Source organism: Plectropomus leopardus, chromosome 2, assembly GCF_026936395.1.
Source record: "Plectropomus leopardus strain MGB_pleo_1.0 chromosome 2, ASM2693639v1, whole genome shotgun sequence".
In the NCBI taxonomy this organism is placed as follows: domain Eukaryota; kingdom Metazoa; phylum Chordata; class Actinopteri; order Perciformes; family Serranidae; genus Plectropomus; species Plectropomus leopardus.
The window spans coordinates 6,993,843-7,006,311 of NC_142177.1; the positions used below are offsets into that span (position 1 = coordinate 6,993,843).

The 12,469-nt window shown below is 40.4% G+C and overlaps 1 protein-coding gene across 1 annotated transcript in view; it reads right to left on the minus strand.

The window, feature by feature from the left end:
* Positions 1–12,469, minus strand: part of cntn3b (contactin 3b) — a 70,579-nt gene that overhangs the window by 23,819 nt on the left and 34,291 nt on the right. The window contains exons 6-11 of the mRNA XM_042495342.2: positions 8,801–9,004; positions 5,272–5,374; positions 4,675–4,859; positions 4,128–4,264; positions 1,540–1,669; positions 759–909 (exon numbers count right to left, since the gene is read on the minus strand). Coding sequence (XP_042351276.1) covers positions 759–909; positions 1,540–1,669; positions 4,128–4,264; positions 4,675–4,859; positions 5,272–5,374; positions 8,801–9,004 — 910 coding nt within the window. The remainder of the gene's footprint in view (positions 1–758; positions 910–1,539; positions 1,670–4,127; positions 4,265–4,674; positions 4,860–5,271; positions 5,375–8,800; positions 9,005–12,469) is intronic.

A 12,469-nucleotide genomic window follows, 5' to 3' on the forward strand; every position in this document is an offset into this window, starting at 1 on the left:
TTGCAGTGTGCCTTCATTTCTCATGCACTTTTGTTGCCTAAATATAATCACTTGCTTTTGGTGTAATACCACCATGCATTTTTGATGACAATCCAGCATTGGTATCTGAAAAACTTCAACAGCAGATGCAGAAGGATACCTACAGTGTATGTAGATGTGGATGTCCACTAACAAAGCCACAATATGCAACAACTTGGAATGAGAACATTTTGGTTGTTGTTGCCCACACCTAACCACACGCTTTTATTGTTTGAATCAAACCATGTGCTTTTGTTGCCTAAACCTAAAAGTTTGCTCATTGTCTACATCATGTCTGTGTGGAGTCTCTAGTCTAGTGAGATGTTTAGTGCTTTTGTCTTTGCAGATTGCATAACTCAAACTCTATTTCATGATAAAGTAGAGCACTTTGGATAATTACAAGCGTTACAGCTTTAGTTTTACTTTCTCTATCTAGGAGCAGATATCCTCAGCAGCAACTCCATTTGCCCATCTTTTATGTTCTTAAACATTTCATGCATGCAGTGTGGATATGGCCAGCTGGCGTCTTCATCCCTTACACCAAGCTATTTGCACATTAGGGGTGCACACAGTGTATTAGCCATGTGCAATTTTCCTGGTGGGTGCCCTGCTCTCATTCTCCTCATTAGCCTTTCCTTCTATGCATCTGCACAAATCCCAAATACACTATTCAAACAAGTCGGCTTGCAGCGAGTGTGAACAAAAGCTGCCAGGAATATGCACTTGGACTTTTATCCTACCTTTCAGTTCTCTGCAGGATCTCATTCCCTTTCTTCCACAGGCTAATTGCTGGGGGCGAGGCCTGAGGCTTGCATTCAAGAGTGACTTCACTGCCTGAGCGAGCTTTTAGCAAGGCCCTTAATGGACTTTTGGAGAAACTGGGAGCTGAAGCTGTGTGGTGAAGAGCAGAAGAGAGGCGTGAGATTAAAAAATATAGGCAAGCTGTACCTTTGCAGATCAGCCGTGCTGTATTGAGATCGACTCTCCTTCAGCTTTCAGAGGGAGCAGCTCAGAGATCTCAGCATGGACTCAGCAGAAATACCTAATGGGCTTAAGGCTATGGACCCAACCTGCCAGCCCACCCTTCAACTACACACACACACAAGCTTCAAACCGGCTCTTGTCCAACATTTATCATCACATTTTGTCAGCCGTCATTTGGACACCCAGGTGTCATCACATGCATCAAGATGGGATTGAATTTCTCATTGAGCCAGTCAGATGGAAGTCATCAAAGCATTGCAAATAAATCAATACCCTCTCTACATAAGAAAGCATGCACAATGCCACAAAGAAATGCATTTGTAGTATCCAAATCAATATGATGAAACGGCCAGAAGTAAAATGAGACACTACATCAGATTCATATTTTTTGCTGCTGGAGCCCATGGTGACATCAAATGAGTCTGCAGACTGATTGCTGAGGAGGGCTAAAGCAGGCTGCTGGTTTTTATCTCAGGAGATGATCAAACGCACACACAGATAAGCAAGATAAAAGCAGAGGGAGGGATGCAATCTTACCTAACACCATTAGTTGGGCACCGGAATAAATAATGCCATGTTTGTTTTCAGCCACACACTGATACATCCCGGAATCTGACAGGTTTAACGCAGCTATAGAGAGGGCCCCGTTTTCGATTTGTACCCGGCCCTGAGGAGGAAAGAGAAACAGTTCTGCATATCCATTGCAAGGCCGGCCTATTATGTCCAAAAGCACAGCAGCAATTACTGGTGCACCATAAAGGGAGGAGGACAGCATGAGAGGAAAAATAGGGGGGGGGGGGACTTAAAGAGCCTTGTGGCATAATACGTATGTTCCGCTTGAAATTGGGGAATAGATGAGGAGGCAGTGGTGGAAACTTCTAACCTGCATCTTAGATACACAGCAAAGAAGCATTGTTGACAATAGCACCAGATGCAAATTAAAAAGTCATTTATTTTCTGGGGTCGTTCAGCTGGAAAAACTAGGAAGACAGCTCGGATGATGAGTTAGACTGATTTTTAACCCAGTGAGCTAATCAGAGATCCTCCATGCTACAGAGGGAGTGGCTTCTTGCAGTGCCATCTTAATTATAGAGACATATAGAAAGCTAGAACTGAGAAAAATAGAATATTAATGAGGTAGAAAGTCACTTTCCACTACACTACTAACCTTCACACTGTATCAAATCTAACTTTGTAGCACATTTCTAAAAATTACTATATTTTTGCACTCTTCTGGTTCATTGCTGGTTTAAAGGGGTACTCCATTGATTTTACACATATTAGGATACAATATTTGGAGCATTAAAATAGCAGCACACAACTTTTTGCTCTGTCAAGATATAGTGGAGTAGTGGCATGCTTGGGCAGAAGATGTAGTCACGCTGCTTCTGTGTGTGTTGTAATCCAAGCTTCTCTGTTTTTTGTTGGGATGGTAGCCAGTGCAGAGGGTGCACATTTAAGAGCATGTGATTCCCTGCACTGGCTTGGTAATCACAGCTTCTCTACACTGTTCTCATATGGCAGTTACCATTTCCAGTACCATTGCTGAAGCATAGCACATACTCTTCAGTTCGCTCCAGGTTAACATTGTTAGCTTTGTTAGCCCTATTACCATTGTAAGCATTGTTCACATCGCTACCTAAGCTCATTCTCAGTCTCCGTCTATCAAATACCGCCGCTTTGTAAGTGATGTCTGCAACAGAAACTGTCGCAAAGAGGCATTTTTCATGGTGGTTTGATACTTGCCGGGAAGCAGCTGTTTGCAACTCCACCAGCAACTACTGTAATATTAAGAGCTTGAAAGTCCCACATAGGAAGGGCAGGAGGGGTGATGGATGGGTCCAACAAACCCGAACTTTCTCTCAGCTGCCCACTGTTTGCTTCCTGTGTGAATGTAAAGTCAAACCATTATGTTTTTCTCTAGAATTAGCTATGGGGTTTTTTTTGCACATGGAAATACACATAAAAAGACTATATGTATGTAACAAACAGAAATTGAACCCTGCTGAAAAAAAGTTTTCATCACATTGTGCAAATCCCATTACAGTAGACTTAACTGATTTCTGCCCTTTTCTTTCCATACTACCTCTTCATGACACTGCTAATTTTTCTATACTCAAGGACATTGATTTAGTTTGAGTTTTACAAGAACTTCAATTGATAAACCAGTTTGAGTGACCATCACAAGCTGATATGACCAGCTCAAGCATCAAAGACTATTCAAAAATATAATTTAAGTTGGCCAAACAAGCTGGTCAGCCAGCGTAACCATCTTAAGCTGGTCAAACTGTTTTTTTCGGCAGTGGAATTACATCATCCAGGTATGTAACGTGATGCCATGGGGCCCAGAAACACTTTTTCCGATTGACTTACATTGGGAAAGACAGATCTGTAAATCAGTGGATATATTTTTGTGAGCATCAAAACCTCAGCGAAACAACTCATTTCAATAACAAAATTTAATCCATTCAGTCTCATAACATTTGTGAAGTCAAGTTTAAATCATTTGTTTGCCATTGAAGGTATCAGGGCGCTAAACCCGAAGTCAGCTGCAGAGATTACCTGCTCTGAAACAATCGGCCAAGCTCAGCCACTGTAATTCTCTAGTGCTCATACCCTAAGGGCTCCATGATACAGGAAATCCAGGTGTGTAAATACCCCGAAAAATACTGTTTTTTGCTTCATGTGCTACTGAGCAGCTCCCTATAAGAATGAATGAGCCCTATCTCCATCCTGTATCCAAGTTTTCTTTATACATCCATGCATAACACAGATAACATGTTGATACCAGGTGTGGATGAGCCCTACATTTTACAATACCGCTGCAAAGTTTCTAAATCTTTCTGCAATACAATGAAAGCACAGTGCAATATCACTGGAGTACCCCTTGAATTTTGTAAGCAGTAATTCTACCTAACAAGTGGAAAATGAATGAGCGGTTGATTCTTGCCATCAAAACCAGTTCCAATTAAGAAACCCTTCCAGAATATAGTTGACAATTGATCTCTTCAAATTTTCTTTACAGTTCTGATTCAGTGTAACTAATGAGCAGCTCTATCAGCATCCAGAGGTATTGTAAGTAAACATTCACTACACTGCACCACAGTTATTGAGATTTTTCTTACCTCAGCCATGACCTGCTCCCCATTCTTGAGCCAGCTGTAGGACGGTTTAGGCTTTCCATTGGCCTTACACTCCCAAAAGAGGTTTTCCTCGATGGACAGAGCTGTGTCCGCCATTGTCTGGAGCCAGTGAGGTTTAGCTTTGGAATAAACGAGAGGATTACCTTTTTAAAACATGTGTTTTAATTATAGAGGCAGTGGATTAGTAAAGAGTGGTATCAGAAATCATAAATCCATTAAAGCAGCCTTGCATTAAATCATCAAAGTTTAAAGTGGATTATCAGCATAATGAGGAGTACAGGCTGGTAAACAGACTGGAATATTGAAATTCGGAGCCTTTGCAAAAATATTAACGTTTTACTTTTCCAGCCTGGATGCATGGCCTGTACTGCAATTTCATGGTAACAAAATGCCACTCACGTTGTAGACAAATAGGTTTTCTATCAAACAAATGAGATTAAAGCTGCTGGTCACATGCATGTTTCCTGTACAGTTCAGATACATATTCATTCCAGCTTCTCTTTGCATCAATGTGAAATGGTTCACTAACCGTGGAATGAAATACGACCCCGTGCAGCATTTTTGCCTCGCCGATTCTCCGCCATACATTCATACGTCCCTGCATCCTCCTGCTGGAAATTAGGGATTTCAAGGACAGCGTTTGAGTTCTTCATTTTCACTTTGCTGGGGAAAGGGATGCCACTGGTTCTCCTCCAGCTTATATCTGGGACGGGGCTGCAAAAAAAATGAACAAAGAAAAAAAAAAGTTCCCATGATGGCAACTGTCAGTCGCACTGATCAAAGTGTGATTAAGCACGGTAGAAAAGTAGTTGAAGCGAAAGCCTTGTGAGTTATTGCTCCCTACAAATCAAACTGCGATCGCTCTGATTTCAGAGGCTCTTTAAAGAACTTTGATTTCTGCTCCCTTGTCTTTTCACGCCGCGGCCCCTTGCTCTCCTATGGATTGATGAATCTGAGAATGAGTAATGTTACGCTTGTGCATCCTTAAATCATCTTGAGTAGCTCTAATTCATGCACAAATCAGCCTACAGCTTATGTCACACACACCCACACAAACACACACACACACACACACACACACACAAACACACACACACACACACTCTCACACACTAGGCTGACTTACTTTCCCAGAGCGAAGCATTCCAGTTTCACCACCGACTCCTTTGCGGCTGGGACTGAATCAGGGAAATGAACTTCTATTTTGGGTTCATATTCACCCATTACTCCTACAAAAGGGAGACAACAGACGACAAGCTTTTTACATTAATGATGAACAGCACACATTATACATGTGTTGGATCAAAGAGAGAGCACTAACGCAGCAGGACAGCGAACACAGAAGTCTTTATGCATGCAGAGCAAAAGTGACCACTGGGCTGCTAAAGACAAAATCAGAGGTGGCTTATAAAAGATTCAGCGAACACATCAGGGAAAAGACTTGCTTGGTAGAGATTTATCACCTGTGGCAATGTGACTTCATTTATGACTTTATTTATATTCACATCACTGGGCCGGGTCAAAGACTCCTTCCCACAGATAGTAGAATGCCCTTTGCTATTACCAAGTACAACCCCACAGTCTGGCAGCAGCAGCTGATTTGGGGTCCTGTGCATGTTTTCAGATTAAAGGTCACTACAGACTTTGAAAGGCTGTGATAAGTGTTTGCATCTTACACCCAGCATGAAAAACATGCAGAATATACAACCACATGTCCTTAATGCAAAATCCACACTCCGATCATCCCAGTGTTTAGTTAGTAATGATCTGTGACATTTTGCTGTATAGAAACGTCCACACTAATCCAAATTCGATAATTTCAGCTTGACAGTTCTTTTGTGTTTTGTGCTTCAAAGCGATCTGATTGGAATTATGGCTTAATAGAGATGCACATATTTAACCCTTAACATCTGTATCAGTATCAGTTTTCTTGCGCTGCATTCAGACACCTTTCCTTAGCACTTAAACCTCTGACACCTCAGAAAATTAATTTCTTTTAAAAACATTGGGGTAAAGGCAATTAGCAACTTGACGAGAAATGTCTGGCAAATTGCAAAAAAACATAGTAAAATGCTAAAAGAAAATGACCTGAAGATCTGCCGGGAAGATTATCAGATATTGCCAAAAGAAAGAAAGAAAGCTGCCCAGAAAATAATAATTCTTATAATTAAAACATTTTAAATTATGTTACATTTTTTTACCTCTATTTGAGGTCATTTTCCTCTGTTTGTTTTTGTTTTTTTAACTTCCCTTTTTCTTTTTCTGTTTTTTGTGGTAATTTTCTTGTAACGTTTCACTCATTTCTTGCTTATTTTTTTGGCCATTTCTCGTTAAGTTGTTCATTGCCTTCTTCCCATGTTTTTGAAAGAAATACAGCCAATTTGTGTAGGTCTCAAAGGGTAAAAGACTCAAGGAAAACCCTGTGCCACAGTGTAATAAGGAAGCCTTTGAAATCAGTGCCTTCATTAATAGTTAACAGATTATTTATTGATGCTTTATTGATGAGTTTTAGGCTATTAAACAACCAACATCTGGGTTGCCCATTTGTGAAAAAATATTTGGCTGGTGCATTCTCTAATAGAGCAATTTCAACTGTTGCCAATCCACTGATGCTGTATATTGTTATGGAGTTCTCAGTTTTTAATACGCCATCAAATCAGCAGTTACAAATGTTGACTATGAGACCATCATGCAACAGGATTACTCCAGCCAAAATAAAGGGATTTGGGACTTAAAGAAATACTTCACCTCCAAAATGGGCATTTGAAAATAGATCAGTCATGCCTTGTTACCTTAAATCCATGAAGAAATATTTGTTTCTTTCTCACATGCCTCCATGGAAAACGGTGAACAAATTGATTTATTGATTAATTTTGTTTACATCTGTTTACAAACTCCCACAACTCATGCAGTACATTCTAAGTCTCATTTATCTAGTCGTATTCTCAGAACACATGCATTTTGTTAAAAAAAAAAAAAAAAATAGTCATTAGTATTGGAGTCTGGCTTTGAAAAAAGCATAGTTACGTGCCACTTTGGGTTCTATTTAAATACTTATGTTTTCCGTTTTTTAAATGTGGTCCCCGCTCAATCAATATGTTCCCCCTTTTTTTCGTTGTGGCATGCAGGAAAACAAAGGTTTTCTCACAAATTCAAGGTAACAAGGCATGAATGACTGATATTTAAATGGACATTATGTGGATGAAGTATATATTTAGAATGAATGCCATCCAGGGAAGTGGGAGGCAATGACCAAATCTCTCTACAGACAGACAGTCACCTGGCAAAATACACAAAACAGCTTTTGTAGTATTTCCCACTATAACAGGTGTCACCAGGACTAGATTTTACCATGATGACACACACACAAACACACATACACAGACTCACAAGGTGAAAACAGTACCAGCCACCGCTAAGATGTCATAGCTGCTAATAAGTCATCAGCAAACATATTGTAGTCCATAGAGGGTTGTACTGGAAGAGGATAAACATGGTATTTGTTCTTATGATTTGTTTAGAGCTAATCTTTAGAGCTTTTTTATGTGTTGCCTGGCATGTAATTGGCCTTTAGTAACAAGTAAGAAAAGCCTTTAGAAAGCATGCCAGAGTAGTAACCTACCAAAATACTATCACAATGCTGACCACAGTGTGTGAGAATACAAACACAACTGCAATGACTCTGTTATGAACAGATAAAAAGACATCTAATGTCAAATTGGTCTATATTTAGTTGAAAAGTTGTTGTTTTTTAACAACTTTTTCCAACAGAATTTTAATGAGTGTATAGATGGAGCAGGCCCTGCCATTTTGTTGAAATATATTCAGTGATATGAAACGCTGCAGGGAGAATTGAGACATCCAATACTCCGAGCTGTGATGCGGCAAGTCCTGTCAGCATGTAAAGCTAACTTTAACGTTTACTCAAGCAGCTTATGTGCAGCGCTGACAACAGTGTCATTAGGGGTCATCATCAGGTGTCATGCGACTTACAAACAGTTTTTTATTACTACTATAACTGGCATACTACCTTATGTAGCTGTTATCAATGCATGCAGTAGTGAAAAATCACAATGACATTGTTAAAATAATAACCTAATGGTCTGACAATAACATTTTGTTTACAACCAAATCACAATCAAATTGCTCTGTATAACCTAGATATAACATCCAATAACCATGGATAGAAATAATGATGTAATAAATATGGATTATTTCCAGTGTCAGTCTAAAATTCAAGAGTTCCTTCCCTTATTATACATAGTTTAACCACTTTTTTTTTTTTACCTTTTTTAATTTCCTGATCATCTTTGAAATTATTTGTTAAAATTTTTGTTTTTTGTTGGTTTGTTTTTTAATTTTGTGCTTTTTGGTTTTTTGTCTGTTTAATTTTGTAAGCCTCACTTGTTTTATTTTGTGTCTTACCTACTATCATTGTCACATTTCATTTGTTTCTATGTACTTGAAATTGGCTGACTGGTGTTACTCTCTTTGCTGAATGGTACAGTGGGGATTGGTTAGCAGAAAGATTGAGGGGTGGGGGTGCACATGTTGTATCTTTTTCCAATTACATCTGTGATAAATTCTAGTCGTATGACTTTAAATACAAATAAAAAGACCTTGAGCAAAAAAAAATCATAGCTAAAGGCTTTTACCGTCACTTCTGAGGACCAGTGGTGTAGGAGAGCTGAGCACCTTCTCCCTCGTGACAGTGTTATTAACCACACAAGTGTAGTTTCCGACATCTGAGGGCTCCACTTTTGCAATGTACAGACTCCCGGTCTCCTGAGAGATGAACCGTCGACTGTCTTGTTGGACAAAGTAGGGGTATTCATTGAAGATCCATGCAAATGTCAGCTCTGGAATAGAAAGGAAAACAATTAAACTTCCAGCAATGGTCGCAAAGCTCAACTGATTCCATACATATAGTATTAGATACATCACCCTCTATATCTGAATGGCTGAACCAAAAGAAGATACCCCACTGTGGCCTGAAAACGTTAGCATATCGTGCCATTTTCCTTCCCTTATCTCCGTTTCCTTGGGAAGAGATACCAAGACATGGCAAATGTAATAGCTATCAGTGCAGAAGAAATGAGAGACCCAAGGAAAGGGAGCGAAACAAAATGGATTACAGCGCGTCAGTGGCCCTCCCCTGACACATGGCCTCCATTCCTTGGGTCCCTGAGTGACTTGGTTGGTTCATGGGAGGCTGGACGGATGGATTGAAGTAGGTGCATGTTGTGATGCCCCCTCACAAGCTGCAGGTCTACCATATGAAAAGAGAGACCTGCCATGATGAATTACTGTGTCATTTTGATAAGCGCACGCTGCACAGATTTGTGAGGAGACGTTCGGTGTAATCTACCAGTACAGAGGTGAAGGGCTCAGAGTCAAAGGGTATACGCAATGACTGTCAATCATATCCGATGCCCCCTCAAGGGAACGCGGCTTTGCACGGGATCGCACGTCCGAGCTGGGAGCAGCGATGCGGATACAAAGCTCCTTCTGATTAGGCAAGCAGGAGCCACGAAGTTCAGACTCAGCATAACCTCCATCTGAACCGTGTAGCTGTAATGAGCAGTGATAGAACTGTAAGCAACTGTAAGTCAAGTGCGGAGTGCAGATACAACACGAGAGCTTTTATGCAACACAAAGAGTGACTTATGTGCTAAAAAAATGTAAACAAATGTCTGCAGCACGATGGAGCACAAAAGTGACACAGCAACAATTGCTTGTGACAATATTGTATTTATCATATCTGTTGTAATGGATGTTGTGTTGGAGGAAAAAGCTTTTGCAGAGCTCAAAGTCACCAAAGTGTAATGAGAACCAGGAGGGATGCCTTAGCAGGTGTCAGATAAAGTTCACTTCAAGGTTATGTAGCAAATTGATGCTTTCAAAATTCAAGAGAGTGGGAGGAACAGAAAGAGAGAAGAGAGAGGGAGAGGGAGAGAGCCAGAGCGGGAGCAACAGGGCGAGAAAAGAAGAAAGGGACAGCAAGCTCACACTGCTTAACTTTCATTCACTTCTCAAAATGTGGAAGAAAAAAATAACACAATAGCACCATGGTTACAGCAGCCAACCACGTATAAGCCTATGTCAGAGGAAAGCTGTCAAACTGTATTTCACACAGAGTACTCTGACCCATTATCCCATAGACCAGCTGTACAATGCACTGTGCTACAAACTGTTCTCTCGTGAAGGAAACTGGTTGTTCTAATGTTCAAGCTACTGTATCAAGGAAACCAGCGAGGCAGCAGCCATTGTCCATGTCTTCAGAGAGGTGGGGCCGAGCACGCTGCGTCTTTATCTCTTAATTGTGGCCTCTCATTTAAAGAATACATTTTTTAGCGTCTTAGTTGATCATTTAAACCATCTTCTTTTAATATGTGGAGGTGCATATGTATAAGGCTACAGCCAGCAGCTGGTAGGCTGTGCTCTGAATAAGGGCATTATTCAAGGAGAAACAGTTAGCCTGGCTCTGACCGAAGGTAAAAAAAACCCTGCCTACTACCATCTTTTTTGCTCAACCCATAAAACACCAAAAAGTAAATACAACAAGTAGTTTTACAAAGTTTACAACCACCAAACAAAAAAGTTAGTCCAGCACATAACTTCCCTTACAACCACAACATTAGAAGCAGGCATTAGCTCTCTCTTCGCTCTAGATTGCACTTAAGGAGGCTACAGTGTGCAGACCTTTCTACATGTTGTTTACTGCTATCTTTTATTGGTCCAGCACCTTTCTTAAATGGTTTTTGGATTTACGCCACAACTATGATTTTTTTAAAGAAAAAGAAAAGAAAAAACTGGAGCCATGACTTTATTAACTCGTTCATTTTTCACAGTTTCTCTTCTAATACACTGAGCAGAACTGCTGATAAGAGCGAGGGCTTTAGCATCTCCAACACCGATTTAACATTATCAATTGGTGGAAAAATAGCCAGCAAAGGCAAACAGTGTTGGTCTCAACGCAAAAACTATAACATCAGACATTCACTAATAGCCCAATATTCACCGATGGTCGACTGTTGGTTTGGTGTGTCAGGGTCCTTAGGTGCCATAATATCTTGTTTTAATGGAGCACAGATACAGGCCTGTAATTTAATTTACCTAAAAAATCTTGAATTGAATTGAAAATCGCAATTATAACTTTAAAATAATAACCTATTGGCCTGACACAAAAAAACAAACAAAGCATAAACAAAAGAAGAAGCTTTACAGAGTTTATAAGGAAGTTACTACTACCAAACAAAAAGGCAGTAGTAGTCGTCCAGCACATAACCTCCCCTACAACCACATAATGTTTTTATGCTTTAGTTTTTGTACCGGTTAAACAAAACAGTTATGTGTCAATGTTTTGGCATCAGTGATGACGTACACACAAGGAAAACTGAGTTTTTGGTTCAGAACGTCAATTGTGCACTGTTGTGCATTGTTTAAGCGTCAAAAATAAGGTTGGGTACCATTCACATTTAAACCAATACTGCAATTTGGTACCAGTTTCCAATGGTACCTTTTACTTAACTTTCTTTGTAATAACAATGTAATTTTTGAACAATCTGCCGCAGTGACATAGTAGACTAAAAATCAGTTGTGCTCCTCTGCTCTTTTCTAGTCACACAAAGAGCAAATCTTCTGTCTTTGTCCATCTGTCTGCTTGTGTCTGTGTATGTGTGTCTTCTCGTCTAGCATTGATACTCTGCTATTACCAAAATAATACTGCATACTGGCGCTGCATGGATCATTGTAGCACACTGGGAAACCACAGGAGCAGCCAAAGAAGTCGCCAGTGGATCAATGGAGCAACAGAGCGGCCAACGGAGCGGCCAACGGAGCGGCCAACGGAGCGGCCAACGGAGCGGCCAACGGAGCGGCCAACGGTGCTCCGTTGCCAGCCTCAAAGATGTTTTGCTGGTTTCCAGGCTTTAGGGCAGTTTGTGGCACTGCCACCTTTGGCCTAAAACCGTCATTCTCACCCAGATGTGCTCCCAGGTAAAATGAAACTGAAATTTGGTATTCATGGATGGGTTGTAGCACGGATCTAATTCAGTTGATACCCTTAAAAGAAGTTCAGTACCCAACCCTCATCACAGATGAGGCCACATTTCATGCAATGGTGAACTTGACCAAAATAGTCCTGGCTCTAAACCTTGCTATGAGGACTTTTAACATGTTAACAAACAAAAAAACAGTTACTCTTCAACTATACAGAGGAATAGAGGCATCAGAAAGTGCTTCATAGGTCACTGCTCCAGGCAGCCTTTTGAAAATAGCTTTTTTTCAGGCTTCTGTTTGGTCAACATTCTCTTCTTGTTTGT